This window comes from Myxocyprinus asiaticus, chromosome 14, assembly GCF_019703515.2.
Source record: "Myxocyprinus asiaticus isolate MX2 ecotype Aquarium Trade chromosome 14, UBuf_Myxa_2, whole genome shotgun sequence".
NCBI lineage: Eukaryota > Metazoa > Chordata > Actinopteri > Cypriniformes > Catostomidae > Myxocyprinus > Myxocyprinus asiaticus.
The window spans coordinates 40032250-40052198 of record NC_059357.1 but is presented as its reverse complement, the minus strand read 5'-3'; the positions used below and the strand labels follow the sequence as shown (position 1 = coordinate 40052198).

Below are 19949 nucleotides of genomic sequence, written 5' to 3'. Positions count from 1 at the left end.
ACATACCTAATATACACATAATTACACAACACAATAATAATATACAATGTACAGTATACAATACACACAATATAGAATACACATATACATAATATTTAATACACATACAATAAAAAATAGTATATAAAGTATATATAAAATGTACAGTAGGTTGTATTGTACTGTATTGACATTCAGGCTGTCGGTTGATAGTCAGTTGCCAGTGTGTTGTTAATTATGACAGTCCAGTGTGAGATAATAAGATTAATAAAGTGCAGTGCTGATGTATATTGATCGTGAGAGATCAAGAGTTCAAAAGTCTGATTGCTTGGGGGAAGAAGCTGTCATGGAGTCAGCTGGTGTGGGTCCTGATGCTGTGATACAGCCTGCCTGATGGTAGCAGTGAGAACAGCCCATGGCTCGGGTGGCTGGAGTCTCTGATGATCCTCCAAGCTTTTTTCACACACCGCCTGGTATATATGTCCTGGAGGGAGGGAAGCTCACCTCCGATGATGTATCTGGCAGTTCGCACCACCCTTTGCAGGGCTTTGCGGTCGAGGGCGGTGCTATTGCCGTACCAGGCGGAGATGCAGCCAGTCAGGATGCTCTCAACAGTGCTGGTGTAGAAACGTGTGAGGATGTGGTGGTTCATTCCAAACTTCCTCAGCTGTCTCAGGAAGAAGAGGCGCTTGTAAGGCTGGCACCAGGATGTCTACACCCAAAAGGCGCCATTTCCGGTAAAAGTCAAAGAACTCATCAACGTCATAAAACTCTCTCACAAAAGCTGAAATCTACACCTGAATATCACCACGTGTGATAAATTGCAAATCACCTTTGCATTGTTTTACAAAGCTGAAATCTTCACCTGAATATGACCACAGTGTGATAAATTGCAAATCACATTGCTGCCCCCTCTTCTCTCCCCCACTTCTCCACTTCAACAACTCAAGACCAATACAAAGACACAAGATTTATATGTAAAAATATAACAAATACCATGAAAACAAAGAATGCAACTGTATGTGTTTGATATCATTTAAGAGGTCTCTGTGCGACTGGTATAGTGGTCTCTTTCCCATGTTGATAAAACTAATGGTGACAAAGTTATAAGGTCTTTGCCAAATACTGCATAATTCTGGAGGTCTATCCCCCTCCTTGACCTACAATTTAAATGATCTCCTGTATGTTAACAAGGTTAAACCCCAGGAAGTCAAGAACACATTCACCCCCAAATTCTCATTGTTCAAAGGATAATACCATTTGGTACACAATGTTTATTCTGTCTGGGTATTTAAGGAAAGTTGGCAAGAAGCTTGGGGAGTCTGTATTCAGATCTCCCATACTGTCGCTGTATGTAGTTTCTATTTGCCAAGTATGTTTCTCTGTCATATATCTTATTTTTAGGAATATTTGTTTATTCTGATCATATGTGAAATTGGGATTGACTGAATTCTTGTAACAATGTTTTATATCCTACCTAGCAAATAAATTGTTATTTATTTGATTTGCATGTCGATGTGTTTGCATATGAAAAGCAAGGCTGGTAAAAACAGAGTGATATGATAAAAAAATAAACAGTAACAAAAGAAATGTCACTAGTTTATAAATCAGTAAAGAGTACTATAACAATCTATTTTGAAATTTGCAACTATGCTAAACACTGTTGTTATCATAGAACACACGTGATGATACTGCATGTACACATAGGCTAATGCAGTTTATTTCTGAAAACACTTGACTGTTTCTGCTGTAAGTGTTAAAAGAAACACTTAGGTTAGAGGTTGTAGATGCTTCGGGCATTCTAGACTTTTCATCTTGTGGAATTTTAAATAACTGTAATCACATTTCTCTTGAAATTATTCATCAGTTTCAAGCTAAATGTGTTGCTATGTCGGATATGTTTGTCTCTGATATGGCACACTGTGCTATTTACCATATAGCTGCAGTTAAACCATACTGAGTACAAAATTCCACATGACTACCAGTAATTTTACACAATTACCAAACTCTCAGTAGTTATACACAGTTAGCATTAACCTTCAGTAACTTTAAAAAGACTGAAGAACTTCATTAAGCCTTTAAAATTCAAGAATACTCTTTGTCCCTTGCATCACCTCTGACTCTGCTCAGCCCCCTTTTCATATTCAAATAGATTTGCATGAGAATACACCTTATTGCTTGGTGATCATTGATAAATTCTCAAAGTGGTTGGAAGCAGTTCCCATATTGTTATTGCTTGGTGATCATTGATAAATTCTCAAAGTGGGTGGAAGCAATTCCCACCCGCAATAACATTGCAAACACTGTGGCACAGGTGATGGCCAACCAAATCATCCTGCTTTGGGGTGCGCCTGTCCAAATCGAGTCTGATCAGGGAACCCATTTCACTGGGCAAATTATGAAAAACATGAGTAAAATGCTTAACATCAAACAAAAATTTCACATTCCCTACAGATCACAAAGCTCAGGTATGGTGGAACGCATGAACTGCCCCATCAAAGAAAACTTAGCTAAACAAATTGCACAACATCAAAACAGGTGGACAGATGCCTTACCAACTGTCCTCACTGTACTACGTGCAACCCCATCTAAAGCCACAGGCATCAGCCCATATGAGCTCATGACCGGAAGAATCATGAAGCTCCTGACTGATCCAAATGTCTCCCCAGCAGACCTGGGGCCTCTCATGCTTGCAACACAACAGACTGTGCTGGCACAATTACAAGAAAGGCTCAGAGTGCTACAGGCATGAGCTGAGTTAAAGCAGCAACAGTCAGACCTAACAAATGACATGCAATTTAACCCAACCTCTGAAACAAAATTTTCAGAAGGAGAGATGGCAATGGTGCGCGTCTTTGTAAAACAAAGCACGTTCGCTCCAAGGTGGCATGGCCCATATGAGGTCAAAGCGGTCTGCAACAGCTGTGTGGCTGTGGCTGTCAGAGGAAAGACAAGATGGTATCACATGTCTCAATGCAAACTATTCAAAGGTTCAGCTAACCAATAAACTGTATTTTTTCCCTTTTTCTGTTTCTGGATAACCTCTGCAATCCCATGGAGACCAGACACAAGGCAGGTGTCTGGACCCACTTGCATCAAGTTGGGTCAACGGGTATTGCTCACACACACATTAGGATGCGGCAGATGGGTATGGAAATATATGAAGGGGCCATACACCTCTCAAATTCTTATTACACCCAAATAAATAGTTACATGGCCTCCCGGAGTAGCACCGGAACAAAATTGCACACCACAAATCTGTTGTAAATTAGGTCCCACCCATCCCGCATACATAAAACATATCAACACAAGCACGGCCATCCCAGCACAATATCACTGCCTGGTATCAATTAAAATTATGTCCAGGGGCTATAGAAGGTGGGATGTGCACTTTATATGAGAAAAACAATGACAGCATAGACCCTAAATTCTGCAATTTTGCTAACAATTTGGAACCTGCCACATATAGGTACACCCACACAGAAACACTAAACACTACACACATAAATTACACAGAATATAAATGAAATTTAACATTATACAAACTCTATGACAATAGACCAAAAACATTAATCTGGACTAGCCGAAAGGAAGGGATTTATTGTGTAGGAAAATGTAAAATGAGTGAGAACAATTTCACTAGCCCACAAAACTGTTCATGGACTGCCAATCACTGTTTTAATTTAACCACCTGTGGGTATAGTAAACCAAAGCAATGACCAAAGTTATACCCAATTCCTCCTGGTGGACTTATCAAAGGGAACATTAATAAGACTTTGTTTCATGATGTAAATTTGATGATAACTCATGTAACTTACAACATATCCAATATTCTATCTGCCTATACAAAACATTGTAATTTATTTGAAATGTAATGTACATGGGATATGTGCATGGCTACTGATTTAATTACTAATTGCAAGCAAACTTGCCACCCAAATTTAAACATTTCCACCTAAATATAAATCGAACCAATTGATTGTTGTTGGCATGGTTGCAAACCAGAGGGCCCCTGGTTTTCAACACTAATAACAATGCAAAAGTAATAAGAAGTGGATGATATGAAGTGCAGTCACTTTTATCAATCCAATACACATTTTGAAAATAGACATGTATCATCGATTGTGACTTAGCCAGCAAATCACACACATTGGATAATTTGGAATTAGTACTGTGATTATTATATATGTAACTGTGATTCTACAATCATAGAATTATTACTATAACTATATATTAACGATGTATACTGGTGATGAATGTTCTGATTGCCTTGGATTCTGTGCCAACTTTCCTTTAATCCATCCAGATCAAGCTTTTCCAAATTCCCCTACTATACGCCCGATTGGCGTGTTAGTGAAAAATTCAGATAGTAAAATGGGACCACCTTATTGGGTATGACGTTGAAGGGTACTGAGACTTTGTTTACCAGTTGCACATGTTGTATGTTGTTTGTACATGTAACACCTTACAACCTTTTTCTTATAATGACACTAAACTCATAAATGTTCAGTCATTGCGTGGCCATTTTGACGCAGTCCGGGTGTCACATACTCAGTGGTGAGTCATCAGTGAGATGAATTCCTTCTCTTATGGAGGACTGACCTGTCCTGCCAATCATTCCTATTGCTTGGAGGTAACAGAGGACTTTTCTATGGGTCAGAACAACATCCTAGGGAGGATACCACTGGCTACGAGCACAGTGCACAAGCTGTGGTGGACACAATGGACTTGGCACAAAGAATCATCTTGCAGATTGAATATCACCTCACCCAGGCACAGGTAGAGACAAACCTGGCCAAAAAGATTGCACAAATCCTTTCCAGTTCATCTACACAATTCAGCGACTGAGATAAAAAAAAAAAAAAGTTGACAATGACCCCACAGGGGCTCTTCTGGAATTGTCCCCGGGGGCCAAGCGGAGGAAGGTGAGCCTTCTTCACAACGGCCTCAGTGTGGACGGACCATGTGAGTTCCTCAGTGATGTGGACACCCAGGAACTTGAAGCTGCTGACTCTCTCCACCGGTGCTCCATTGATGGTCTTTTCTCCTGAAGTCCACCACAAGCTCCTTGGTCTTACTGATGTTGAGGGCAAGGTTGTGCTCCTGACACCAGCGAGTCAGAGTGTGCACTTCCTCTCTGTAGGCTGTTTCATCATTGTCAGTGGTCAGACCTACCACCGTCGTATCATCAGCAGACTTAATCATGGCATTGGAGCTGTTTGTTGCCACACAGTCATGTGTGTACAGGAAATACAGGCTTTGAGCCCTGGCTTCAAAATTCATCTTCATATTTAGCCTATGGAGCAAATACATTATTTTTTCCTATTTTCTGTTTGCTGTATTATAGAGCACTGCAGGCCAATTGAATAAATCATGCAGCTAAAATTGTGTTGGTGTGTTGGTATGGATGTCAGAGTGTGTTTTGCATGTGTTTATTGAGAAATTTGTGTGTGTGTGTGTGTGTGTGTGTGTGTGTGTTTGTGTGTAAAAAACAATAGTGGCATTATATAAACAAACTGTCATTTAAAGAGTTAAATCCTGAAAATGAATGAATATTTGGTTGTTATGATCAGGACTGATGTTGGTTAAAAAGAAAAAAACTAACTGAAAGTGGAAAATAAAATTAATATATAATATTATTATGGCAGTTTTTTGACGCAGACATTTTTGTCCTCTAAGGACTGCTGAGTAACTTTTTTTTACTGAAGCATAAGGGTTAATCTGAGCAATTTTGATGACAGATAGAAAAAAAATCTGCATCATGTTGGTAATATAATGATTTTCATTAGTAGTTTTAATAAACGCAGATGTACACCGTTTTCGCTGTTTTAATAAATGGCAATGCTTTTTAAGTAATTATGCCTCTCGATATCACAATTTTTATCCGTTTCTTTAAGCAAATAGGAAGTGAAAACTCTACGTCACTTCCGCCATCAACTTCAAACCGCTAAACAGACCTCAGATCAGTTTGATAACGGTCGTCCTACCTTTACTAGCCTGTTTCATTCTTAACAGCTGATTCAGGGTCAGTCATTTGTATGCTACGACTGTACACATACAGTCTGGTTGTGTAAACGGACAGTCACTTCCGCGTTGAAGAAGCATGATGTTAACTGTGAGGGCTATAACAGGGTTAACAGCGGCGATAAGTGTACAGGATTTGAGATGTCAGATGTTTAGATCAGTGCGTGTCACTAAATGTTATAATGCACAAAGTCTCGCCTGTTTCACAAGTTCAGCGCATACATGTGCAGTGCTGTCACATAGAGGGACCAACACACTGGTAGGTCACTGGCTTACGCTTTCAGTCAGTCTACAAAAATAGTATTAATTATACACCCTACTGTTTTTTTGAATGTAAAGAATTTGAATATTATTTAACATGAAGACATTTAGGTGTTGCCTCTTTATTTTATCCAGCAGATATCCGTTTATTTGAATTCATTCATTAATTACCCCTTCGCATACACTGTATGTTGCTAAGTTGATTGTTCTGCTCGAATTTAAAAATAACAAATAGGACACTTTCATTTAATGTCTATGAAACTCTTCTTCAGTTTAGGACGTGCAAGACGGCACCATGTGTGTTCCCTGTGAACATAAGGACACTGTCCACTCTACCTCCACCACCCTCATCTGGCCGGGACAAATCTAGCAACAAGAAGACTGGTGTAAGCATCCTTAAAGGGATAGTTGACCAAAAAAGAAAATTATCTCATCATTTACTCACCCTCATGCCATCCCAGATGTGTCTGACTTTCTTTCTTCTGCAGAACACAAACAAAGATTTTCAGAAGAATATTTAATCTCTGTAGGTCCATACAATGCAAGTGAATGGTGACCAGAACTTTGAAGCTCCATAAAGCACATAAGAACAGCATAAAAGTAATCCATACGACTCCAGTGGTTTAATCCATATCGTCAGAAGAGATATGATAGGTGTGGATGAGAAACAGATCAATATTTAAGTCCTTTATTACTATAAATTCTCCTCCTGCCCAGTAGGTGGCGATATGCACAAGGAATACAAATCACCAAAACAAAAGAAGAATGTGAAAGTGAAAGTAGAGATTTATAGTAAAAAAAGGACTTAAAAATGTATCTGTTTCTCATACACACCTATCATCACTTCTGAAGACATGGATTTAAACCACTGGAGTCGTCTGGATTACTTTAATGCTGCCTTTATGTCCTTTTGGAGCTTTACATTTTTTTTGTATCCATTCACTTGCATTGTGACAAATCTTTGTTTGTGTTCTGCTGAAGAAAGATAGTCATACACATCTGAGATGACATTAGGGTGAGTAAATGATGAGAGAATTTACATTTTTGGGTGAACTGTCCCATGAATCTTCTGCACAACAGTCCCACAATTTACCAGTTAATTTTCTTTATTGATTCATAGACATATAACAAAGAAAAAACACAACATATATACACTGAATTATCATTTTACATTTAACCCCCACTATTGCCCCAACCCCTCCCAATCACCAACCCCACTCTGACCTCCAACGAACACCCCTGTGGTCACAAATAAGAATACCCCCCCCCCCCCCCCCCCCCGCCAAAAAAAAAAATATAATAATCATATATAATTCAAACAAATCTACTCTCTCCACAGCCCCTCCCTGAGAGTCCCCCAAAAACACTAAGTACTTGCCCCATTTCCTATCAAACATATTGTGAACCCCCAGCCTTCTGCTTGACCCTCCTCGAAAGCAGCCACCCTCCCCATCTCCGCACACCACTCCGGAAATGAGGGCGCTCCATCCGACTTCCATCCCCTTAAAATAATTTTCCTGCCAGTCATAATAATGTGTTTTGTAATACACTTTGGCTAAAACCATACAATAAAATATACGTTTTTGGCAAATTAGGATCATTAAACCTTAATTGTAACTATATGATGTCAAATTACATTTTGGACATTTTGTCTGATGTCATGGTTAGGGCAGTGGGTTCTTTTGCATTTTTTGGTATATTTTTTTTAAATGCTAATAATACAGTAAACTTAGAGTAAGCCATGCAGGACTGTAGTTGCAGGTACAGAGATAGAACATTGGGCTTAAAGTAATAGTTATGTTAAAAATTAAAGTTATGTCATTGTTTACTCACCCTCATCAAACCAGAATAACATTCTTACGTGGAGCACAAAAGGAGATGTTTGAAAGAATGACATCCTTAGTCACCATTCACCATCTTTGTTGGAAAAAAGGATGCAATGGAAGTAAATGGTGACTGAGGCTGTCAGACCTTAACATACTCTTAACGTCTCCTTTTGTGTTCCACAGAAGAAAAAAGTCATACAGGTTTGGAACAACATAAGGGTGAGTAAATGATTGCAGAATTTTCATTTTTGGCTGAACTATCCCTTTAAGAACTTTGCTCAATAATCAGCCTTATTGGTGTCAGCAGCCTAAATCCTTAATTTTGCTACTTCAAATGATAGGAGGCCTTATAGATTTATTTGTCTCTAGTATTTGTGGAACTTATGATACTGATGTCTCATTTCCACAGCCAGTTACATGGAAATCCCTTGCTATTACATGTGCGTTGGGAGGAGGTCTTCTTCTCGGCATGAAATACTTCAAGAGAGAAAAAGAGGAAAGTAAGGACAGTTTATTTATGCATCTGAACAACAACTACTATTGGTCAAGCTACACTTTATCTTTTCTACATCCTTATTGTTTTTTTGCACAAATGGTCTACATCATAGTGGCAGCTATTACTACTGTGAGCATTTGTGTTTCTTTGGTATTCTAGTGATTGAAAGAGAAAGAACCAAGTCGATAGGAAAACCAGCACTTGGAGGGCCATTCTCACTTGTGGACCACAACAATAAACCCACGAAGAGTGAAGATTTCCTCGGCCAATGGGTGCTGATCTATTTTGGGTTCACACACTGTCCAGACATCTGTCCTGATGAACTGGAGAAAATGATTGAGGTCGTTGATGAGATTGGTAATGTATCATTTTATTTTTGGGTGAATAATCAGTTTAGATTTTTATAGATTTCAAGAAGAGTGATATAATCACTAAACAAAACATTTTTTTTAAATAATTGTTTAATAATAATGCTAATAAAATATAATATAAAATATTATAATTTAATATATTACATAATAGCGATGTTATTTTATTATTATTTTATCAATATATTTTTGAGGCATCGATATATTAAAATTAGCCGTCATTTAAATTAGAAGCCTAATTTGCGTGCTTTCTAATTCATTTAGTAGGCCATCTGTTTAGTAGTGTGGCATAATAGTGTTGGGAGACCACAAGAGGGTGATATAACATTTACTGTCACAGGTAGGAAAGGTACAGGTACAGTATCACACACACCATATTTTAGAGCTCCACAAAGAGCACGAGCTGATGCGGCGCAAAGGTCCAAAGTTACGAAGGTTTTTGTACTTCAAGAGTGAACAAATGGAAGTTTATGAGTTTACAGGTTAGTGTATGAAACTGCTGTAACTGCGCAAACTGAACGATTAGAAACGGTTGACATTTATTATTCAAATTCCCTGCATGTAGCATTGAATGGGTCTTTCATTCAAGCTGTCAAACCACAAAAAGACATACTTGTAACTGCAAATACATTGTGTAGACTATATGAAAGATACATATAAACAATATATCATCCAGTGTTGGCTATAGTAAATAATCTTTGTCCTTTGATAATGATTTGGGTCGAATTTAATGGAAAACTATGTGACTTGCTGTCTGTGGTACTTCACAGTGTTGACGCTGAGAATTGGTGATGTGTGTGTACCTTCGTAGAAATTAATAATTTCGAATTGTAGAACGCCCTTGGTGTACGACCCTCTTTAATTTACAATGCTGCTCACACTTTACCAAAGTTGTGTTGAGAAATATATTTGAAAATACAAAGAATGTTGTGCCTTACTAATATCTGAAAAACAAATTAAAAAAAATCCAGATTTATATCAGTAATCATCGGGAAAATGTTCTGATTATCGATACGTGAAAAAGGCCTCGATCCCAAGCCTATTACAGAATAATTTATATTAAATTAACAATTTGTAAAAAAAAAAATTTTTTTTTTTTTTGGTTTTTTTTTTTTGGTTGTTTGTATTTTTTATTTTTTTTTTGAAGATAAAGTCTATAAACTGGATTTTATTTATTTGTGAAATGTGGTTCTGATTCTCTTGTACATTTTTGTCACAGATAGAATTAAGACACTCCCAGATTTAACACCAATTCTCATCACAATTGATCCTGATAGAGACACACCAGAGGCCATGTCAGCATATGTCAAAGGTGAGCCGGAAGAACCAAAAGTGTTGATCATTTTATTACTCTTGAGATAATACGATTTCTTCATAATTTATGTTTTCAATATCTTGCATGCAGAGTTTTCCCCCAAGCTGATCGGCTTGACAGGAACAGTTGCCCAAATTGAACAAGTGTCCAGAGCTTACAGAGTGTACTACAGCCAGGGCCCAAAGGATGAAGACAATGACTACATAGTGAGTTTTTAGTGTACTAAATCGTGCAGTTGGGTTTGAAAAAACCCCCCCACTTTGGCTATGTACACACTGCAGCTAAATTCGGTTGTCAGTTCACCTTTTAGTGCTTAATCCTGTTCTGTACACACACAGTTTGGTAAAATAATGTACGGGAGTGACAACCGCATTCTACAACCAAATTAACTCTTGAAAAATTCAGGCAGTGACAAGTGCGTTTTCATAAGTTCCACGTAGTGTGTACGGAACCGAACTGAACAACTATTGGTGTTGAGTTACCGTTGATATATTTATGTTTATCAGCATGTCACATTGAAGTCTTTCCCTGTAAATACAGGTTGATCACACCATCATAATGTACCTGGTGGGGCCGGATGGGCAATTTCTGGAGTATTTTGGACAGAATAAGAAATCTTCTGAGATCTCGGCATCCATTGCATCCCACATGAGGATGTACAAACATGGAAAATAAACTGCTGTGGCACTGACTCTCTCATTGAAGATGTTGAGTGGTCAAAGGGAACTTATTCCTTATTTCTGACATTTCCCTACAGAATCTCTCAGACAAAGGGAAATGCTTTAATTTCTCTGAGAAATAGTTTATATTTATTTAAAATGCAACTCTGACTTAAGAAATCAGAGCATTTGTGTATCATTTACCATGACTTGTGCATCATTCTCCATTTCAATGCAGTACTTTTAAATCACAGTACTGTACAATCATTGACCTTTGTTTTTTAATTTCTGTAAACAATGATGACATTTAAAGGCTTCAGTAAATTACAATGTTGTGTTTTTCATCTTTTTAATACATTGTTGATGCATGGTGTGGCATTATTTTATGTAAAAATCACAAATTATTCTGAGGGAATTTTACGCAATTGAATAATGAGTGTTCCGTTTCATTCCTCCTGACCGCCAGAGGCAGTGTTAAGCACTAGTGGATTATCGCTGCCCCAACCAGATAGGACGAGAGAATATACCAACAAAATCAGGTCTTTACTTGGGCTGAGCTCTGAAGGTATCCACCTTATTTTTCAACGTAACTAGGGTGCTGCTGCTATCCACCTTATTTTTCAACGTAACTAGGGTGCCGCCGGTATCCACCTTATTTTTCAACGTAACTAGGGTGCCGCCAGTATACACCTTGAATGTGGACCTTTTCCGATATAAGCCAATTCCAGCTATTTTAGCGATACAAAAATACTACATTATGCTGCTTTATATTGAAGGCTGGCAATATACACTTACTGACCACTTTATTAGGTACACCCGTAAACCTACTTATTCATACAATTATCTAATCAGCCAATTGTGTGGCAGCAGTGCATAAAATCATGCAGATACAGGTCAGGAGCTTCAGTTAATGTTCATATCAATCATCAGAATGGGTAAAAAATGTGATCTCAGTGATTTGGAGCGTGGCATGATTGGTGGTGTCAGACGGGCTGGTTTGAGTATTTCTGTAACTGCTGATCTCCTGGGATTTTCATGCACAACAGTCACTAGAGTTTACTCAGAATGTTGTGAAAAAAAAAAACATGCAGTGAGCAGCAGTTCTGCAGACAGAAACGCCTTGTTGATGCGAGAGGTCAACAGAATGGCCAGACTGTATGGAGCTGACAGAAAGGCTATGGTAACTCAGATAACCACTCTGTACAATTGTAGTGAGCAGAATAGCATCTCAGAATGCACAACATTTCGAACATTGAGGCGGTTGGGCTACAACAGCAAAAGACTGTCAGGCACTTTATTAGGACCAAAGACTTTTGGAAAATTTTGAGGTTTCTCTGTGATCCTGAATTTATTTTTATTGGACCTTCACATATGAGAATGAATTGCAGATTCTTGTATATAAAATGACATTACAAAGAGTGAAGAGAACATTTCACAGAGAGAACAAAATAAAATAATGCATCATAGTTAAACTCATTAAAAGTATGATAAATAACAGAAAAGTGAATTTAGTTGTGAAATGTCTAGAAAATGTCCAGAATAATTAATTTGTCACTTGGTTTGACATTTTGTATCTACTGCAGTGCTATTGATAAAGTTTTAAGTGTGACTTACAGTCTGTGTCTAAATACTTTTTGGCTCACCTGTATGTATAGAGGAAAAAGAAGCCACAACTGATCTCAATAAATGACCAGTTCAGCTGAAATAGTGAAATTATTACTTGCTCAAATGATGCTTTTATTGCTTTTATTAGATGCCTGAATTAAATAAATGGGTGACTTTTCTTACTATGAGTGCTCTGCCAGAACTATCGCATTGGCTTCCATTTCTTGAACCAGCCCTTCTGCTGTTCAGTCAAACATCTGTCTATGAGACTACATTTTACTCAGTTTTGAAGGAATTTTTACTTTGGATTATTTTTATTTTATTTTTAAATTATGATTTATTCATAAATTTGAAATCACTGGCATAGAATTGGGGGAGACGGGAGGCACACATTCTCCCCAATGCTGTGAAGGGGTGAACTGTCCTCCCCCAATCATGCATCTGTCCTTGTTTATATATTTTTATCAGTGCTGAAAATAATTTTGTATGAGATACCTTACAATTGCATGGCTGTGAGTCTGACATTTTGAGACAAAAAACTGAAGTCCCCCCTCCATTGTATGAGTTGGTATCACCCAACTAGACGAGGAGTCACGTGGCACCTGTTATATTTCCCAGCGCTGGCCAGGATGCATGAACTCACAGTAATTTATTATTACTGGATGAGGATTTTTAAAAATGCTTTTATAGATAATGCTGAGATGGATTTCATTCACAGGTATGGATCCTTGCAATTATCAGTTTTTATTAAAAATAACTATCCTGTGTAAAATCTCTCCAAATGGATATAAATGTTCTTAGATTTAAATGTGAATACATGGATGATTCAGTTTTCAGAGCGTCAAGCGCCCCCTGCAGGAAAAAAAAAAAAACCCCACCCAAGTCAGTCAGTGGCTGACAATGTGCAATTTCGGTCTGTAGGTCTGTAACCCACACAAAACTTTCGTATGAATTTAGAAAACATGAAACATTTTACATGAGTCATATGTGGAGTCAGTGAAGATGTTAAAGGCATCCATAGAAATGATCAGTTGTTTTTCATGGTGAGGAAAGCAGACAGGCATTTCAGATGAGCAGGTAAGGGTAAATTTTTTATAAAACATTAACCCTAATGCTTTTTCTGAATGTTTGATATGATACAGTGTATAAATATTTAAAAGTATGCATTGAATTAGGGATGGTGCGATTATACGGTTAATTTAGCTGTAAGAATTTAGAATCCATGGTTAAAAACTGTGAAATGCTATATAGAATCTATAAATATATAATATTAGAGTTATTCATAAGATTTTGTAAGCCTAAATGGGAAAACTCTTATGCCTGTGTGGGTACTGGAGCTATTGCTATGGTTACAAACGGTGGCCGTGTGGTGCTTTAATGGCCAGGTGACGCCAACTGAACGTAAACTTTCAATTCATGTGAAACTGAAGCTTAAACAAACAAATTCCAAAATATAACAGAGGAATTCAATATACCAGACTCATATCCATCAAAAAGCCACTTAAATCGGCTGTTTAGGAGCATATAAATGACTGACTGAACACGACGGGTGTAAAACATGCAGACAGAATATAACAATCATAAAAAGATACACATCCTACAAATGGGACAGGATGCTCCACTAGTTTTCCAACAACAAACTAGTATTTTAATATTTTTAGCTGTGGTGATTTTAAAGAGACAAATTAAAGATGCCACTTTTTGTAATGTTAAAGCGTGCTGACAGCATGCGGTGCATTTGTGTGTAGTTACTATCAGCGAATAAACTTTGAAAAGTTGCGTCTTAAATCGTCCTCATTATTTAAAGCATTGCTTCTGTACAAATTCACAGCATTAATCAGTAAATGTAAATTTTAGTCATTATCAGACTTTAAATTGCCTGCTGTAAACAATGTTCTCATTATTATGCATAGTCCACAGGATGATTTGTATATATATATATATATATATACACACACACACACACTGGTGGTCAAAAGTTTGGAATAATGTACAGATTTTGCTGTTTCGGAAGGAAACTGGTATTTTAATTCACCAAAGTGGCATTCAGTGGATCACAAAGTATAGTCAGGACATTACTGATGTAAAAAATAGCACCATCATTACTTGAAAAAATACATTTTTGATCAAATCTAGACAGGCCCCATTTCCATCAGCCATCACTCCAATACATTATCCTTGAGTAATCATGCTAAATTGCTAATTTGGTTCTAGAAAATAACTTGCCATTATATCAAACACAGCTGAAAGATATTTGGTTCGTTAAATGAAGCTTAACATTGTCTTTGTGTTCATCTTGAGTTGCCACAGTTTGCAATAGACTGGCATGTCTTAAGGTCAATATTAGGTCAAAAATGGCAAAAAAAAAAAAAAAAGAAACAGCTTTCTCTAGAAACTCATCAGCCAATCATTGTTTTGAGGAATGAAACCTAAATAATGCTTGAAATTGCCAAAAAACTGAAGATTTCTTACAAAGGTGTACACTACAGTCTTCAAAGACAAAGGACAACTGGCTCTAACAAGGACAGAAAGAGATGTGGAAGGCCAGATGTACAACTAAACAAGAGGATTAGTACATCAGAGTCTCTAGTTTGAGAAATAGACGCCTCACATGTTCTACCCGCTCAACACCAGTTTCATGTACAACAGTAAAGAGAAGACTCAGGGGTGCAGGCCTTATGGGAAGAATTGCAAAGAAAAAGTCACTTTTGAAACAGAAAAACAAAAAGAAAAGGTTAGAGTGGGCAAAGAAACACAGACACTGGACAACAGATAATTGGAAAAGACTGTTATGGATCTTAACCCCATTGAGCTTTTGTGGGATCAGCTAGACTGTAAGGTGCGTGAGAAGTGCCTGACAAAACAGCCACATCTATGGCAAGTGCTACAGGAAGTGTGGGGTGAAATGTCACCTGAGTATCTGGACAAACTGACAGCTATAACACCAAGTATCTGCAAAGCTGTCATTGCTGCACGTGGAGGATTTTTTGATGAGAACTCTTTGAAGTAGTTTAAGAAGTTCAGATTTTTTTTTTTTTCAATTGTAATAGTAATTTTTCACGTTATTAATGTCCTGACTATACATTGTGATCAGTTAAATGCCACTTTGGTGAATAAAAGTACCAATTTCTTTCCATAAGAGCAAAATCTGTATATTACATCCAAACTTTTGGCTGCCAGTGAATATAGGCTGTATTTTGTGTGTATGTGTTTATTTATGAGTTTTCTTATCATAGAGCTTCCCTTCAAAGTTCACATATCCCTCAGAAATACGTCCACTTAGAGGTTTAGACAATTGTTATATGATATGCATTTTTTGCATAAGTGCTGTTGCATAAGAAAATGTGCAAATAACTGTAAAACCGGTTAACTGTGATTTTTTTCTCAGATGGTTTATCTGTGCATTAATTTGAACTGTTATAATGCATTGTGTAATGTGTTGTAATGAAACATAACACTTCCCAAACAAAGATGAACAAACACGATCACTCAATAGTAGTAAATGCCATTGCTTTTTTAATATATTCTTAATTTCCTGACTTTAAGCCAAATATGTAGTAGTTCATACAACAGAAAATGGTTTATCTTTCTTAATATGTGTGGAGGCATTACACACTCTATCAAGAGCATCATCAAGCCACTTCTTTGGATATCCCCTTAAACAAAATTGCTTGTACATTATTACTACTTCAATATAGTTCCATTATATAATCAAGTCTTCATGTAAATTTTGAGGTTTCTCTGAACTTTTTTGTTGGACCTTAACATATGAGAATGAATTGCAGATTCTTGTGTATAAAATGACATTATAAATTAATGCATCATAGTCAAACTCATTAAAAGTATGATAAATAACATAGAAAAGTGAAGTTAGTTCTGAAATGTCTAGAAAATGTCCCGAATAATTTCTTTGTCACTTGGTTTGACATTTTGAATCTATTGCAGTGACATTGATCCAGTTTTAAGTGTGACTTACAGTCCGTGTCTAAATACTTTTTGTGTGTTCACAATATCTCATCTCACATTTAATGGCATCTTTAAAGTGTTTTTAAACACAATCTCATATAAAGGTTGTTTTTATTCTGCAGGTGTCAGTGGTGTGACTGTAGTGACTCAGAATCCTCCAGTTCTCACAGTGAATAAAGGACAGAAAGTCACTCTCAACTGTAATCTGGGGACAGGTCCTTATGATAAAGCAGTATGGTATAAACAGACTCCAGGAGGAGTTCCTCAGTATGTGTTAAACTTTCAACATGACTGGAGCTCAGTTTATTATGGATCTGGTTTCTCTGCTCCTAAATTCACATCAACACATTCATCTAAATCAGATTATAGTTTGATAATTAATAATGTTGAGTTAGGAGATTCAGCAGTGTATTATTGTAAGACATGGGACAACTCTGCCAAGAAGTTGGTATCACAGTGATTCACACCATGACAAAAACCTCCTCACTGCTCACATTCACTTCTGCTTTTAGACAACATAAGAAGAGTAAGAGCACTGCACAGCATATAAGATTTATGTGAAATGAACAATTAAATAAGATTATTCATTGGCACGATACTGAGAATACTTTCTTTAGTTGTCTGTGCTGTAATCTCAGATTTCAGTTTTTTTATTGAATAGTTTAAACAAATATATATATATATATATATATATATATAGAAAATTGTGTCACCAGTAAGACTTTCTATCTTCTGAAAAACACAAAAGGAGATGTTTAGCAGAATGTGTAAACTACACCGATCAGCCACAACATTAAAACCACCTGCCAAATATTGTGTAGGTCCCCCTCCTGCTGCCAAAACAGCACCAATCCACATCTCAGAATAGCATTCTGAGATGATATTCTTCTCATCACAATTGTACAGAGCAGTTATCTGAGTTACCGTAGACTTTGTCAGTTTGAACCAGTCTGGCCATTCTCTGTATCAGCAGTTATGAAAATACTCAAACCAGCCCATCTGGCACCAACAATAATGCCACGGTCCAAATCACTGAGATCACATTTTTTACCCATTCTGATGATTGATGTGAACATTAACTGAAGCTCCTGACCGGTATCTGCATGATTTTATGCACTGCAATGCTGCCACATGATTGGCTGATTAGATAATTGCATGGATAATTGTTTGTGTCAGACGGGCTGTTTGAGTATTTCTGTAACTGCTGATCTCCTGGGATTTTCATGCACAACAGTCTCTAGAATTTACTCAGAATGGTGCCAAAAAAAAAAAACATCCAGTGAGGGGCAGTTCTGTGGACGGAAATGCCTTGTTGATGAGAGAGGACAACAGAGAATGGCCAGATTTGTTCAAACTGACAAAGTCTGCGGTAACCCAGATAACCCCTTTGTACAATTGTGGTGAGAACAATAGCATCTCAGAATGCTATTCTGGATATATTGCCGCTGTTTTTGTGGCAAGAGGGAGACCTACACAATATTAGGCAGGGGGTTTAATGTTGTGGCTGATCGGGTATATAATGAAAGAGTATGGTGACCAGTGATTGTCAAACTCCTAAAAGGACATAAAAGAATATGCGGTTGTTAAATACCATAAAAGTACTATTAAAGTAGTGCATATAAATTGTGTGCTACATACTGAGTTTTCTTAAGTCATTGGATAGCTTTTTGTGAGGAACAGACCAAAGTCATAATTCACTGAAAATATTCCTCTATGAAATACTTTAATTCTCTGGAGTTTGACTGAGTGGTTCACCTCTGTTTGTGTTACTTCAGACACTGAGGAGGTTTCTGTACGGCTGAACATATGAAATGTATCACTGTGGTATTCGGACAAGGAACAAAACTGATGGTGTCTGGTGAGTAATCTTTGTATTATTATAATTTTTTAATATTTTCACTGTATTACATGCAGTCTACACTTCTTTGTAAATATAAAAAACCCAATCCTTTTAAAGTTTAGCCAGCTTGTCATTTATTAACTGTGATATGCTCCATATGTAAATTTCAGTTTAGTCATTGGTAGTTTTATCCATCCTCCAGTAACCAACCTGAAAAGATATTGAAAAGACTAATAAAGTTTTATTTTTCAATTAAATGTGTTTTACAACTGTTTTTATGTTATATGCAGCTCTATAAAAATATTTTATTTGAAGGGATTTTTAGAGGTTTCGATTAAGCTGTTAAACAGATTAACCAGAAATACCGTTGAATGTTTTTAAAAGAAAAGGTCTAGTTCTGATTTTTGAAGAATCATCCGGTTTGTGTATGAATTGAAAGATTTTAAATGCAAAAGATTTTTTTTTTATAAATTTATCAATCTGTGAAAAATAAATAAATAAATAAAAAAAAAAATATATATATACACACACACACACACACACACACATTATACAGCTTCAATTCTGTATTAAATGACTAAAGAAAAGATTGATGTTCATTGTTTACATGGAGAAACGTGTAATTCGGAATTGTTATTTAATATTTAAAATGTGTCACAGTCAAGTTAACCTCCTTTCTTATAAATGTGTTAATCTTGTTGTATAATTGTGTAGATTCTGCTGTTCCTCCTCCTGTTGTGAACATCCTCCCATCCAGTGAAGATCAAAGCTCCAGTAAAATCACTCTGGTGTGTCTGATCAATGATATGCCCATGGGTTTTGCTGATGTGCGTTGGCTTGTCAATGGAATCTCAGTTACTGATGGTGTCTTCACAAGCTCTGCTGAACAACAGCCTAATGAGAAATTCAAAATGAGCAGTTATTTCACCACTGAGAGCTCAGAGTGGGAGAAAGACAAAGATCTGACATGTGAAGTGACTGTCGGCTCAAGAGCCACTGCCAGAAACATCAAGAAATCTCAGTGCAGTGACTGAAATCAAATATGTTTTTGTCTTGTCTTGATTTTTGTGATAGTGAATGATAGTTTCTGACATGTAGAGTTGTAGAAATTATTCATCTGGAAATTATTCAAAATAGTTTAAGGGTCTTAGTGACTTGATTTGTGTAATTTGGCTTTTGTTTTGTTAAAAGATCTATGCGCATTATTGTGCTTTATGAATGAAAATAAACTGCATTATAGTTGAACTGTTTACTGTTATTCTTTCAATTTAAAGTCAGATGTGTTCTTCCAGAAGTATGTGTCTAGAGAAATAACTAACAGAAATCTCAAGGTTATTGGCTTTATGTGAGTATTAACAAATATAAATGTATGTTTTACCAATGAAATCATTAAAGGCCTATTATGCAGCACTATTTACAAAAAAAAAAAAAAAAAAAAAACTCTCTTCAGTTTTAAAATATATAAAAAATAGGTAGCAGTACTGAATTACATTTAGAGATGAGATGGGTAACATCATCAGTACATGAACTAGTGTTAGTGAATGGCAGGTATTTGTTCTCTTATTAATTACAATAACAGTCTAAACAATATGACACAAAAAGCAGCATTC

At 36.7% G+C, this 19949-nt stretch overlaps 1 protein-coding gene and 1 gene segment (V, D, J or C); both read left to right on the top strand.

Annotated features, from left to right (window-relative positions):
* The first annotated feature begins 6055 nt into the window (after positions 1 to 6055).
* On the top strand, positions 6056 to 12633 carry LOC127451963 (protein SCO1 homolog, mitochondrial). The gene is made up of 7 exons (XM_051717060.1): positions 6056 to 6262; positions 6537 to 6650; positions 8500 to 8590; positions 8746 to 8943; positions 10174 to 10266; positions 10360 to 10475; positions 10810 to 12633. The coding sequence occupies exons 1-7, from the start codon at positions 6083 to 6085 to the stop codon at positions 10942 to 10944; spliced, it is 927 nt and encodes a 308-aa protein (XP_051573020.1). The 5' UTR covers positions 6056 to 6082; the 3' UTR covers positions 10945 to 12633.
* A 3988-nt stretch (positions 12634 to 16621) lies between these two features.
* Positions 16622 to 19541, top strand: LOC127451574 (Ig lambda chain C region-like). The segment is given in 3 exon segments: positions 16622 to 16766; positions 18275 to 18357; positions 19054 to 19541. Coding segments are annotated over 2 exon segments (372 nt in total).
* Positions 19542 to 19949: the final 408 nt, after the last annotated feature.

Excerpts from the sequence above, each read along its gene's own strand:
- LOC127451963 (XM_051717060.1), top strand. The coding sequence starts at position 6,083 with ATGATGTTAACTGTGAGGGCTATAACAGGGTTAACAGCGGCGATAAGT. Across the intron at positions 8,591-8,745 it reads CAAGAGAGAAAAAGAGGAAA|TGATTGAAAGAGAAAGAACC; the intron begins GTAAGGACAGTT and ends TTGGTATTCTAG. Across the intron at positions 10,476-10,809 it reads ATGAAGACAATGACTACATA|GTTGATCACACCATCATAAT; the intron begins GTGAGTTTTTAG and ends CTGTAAATACAG.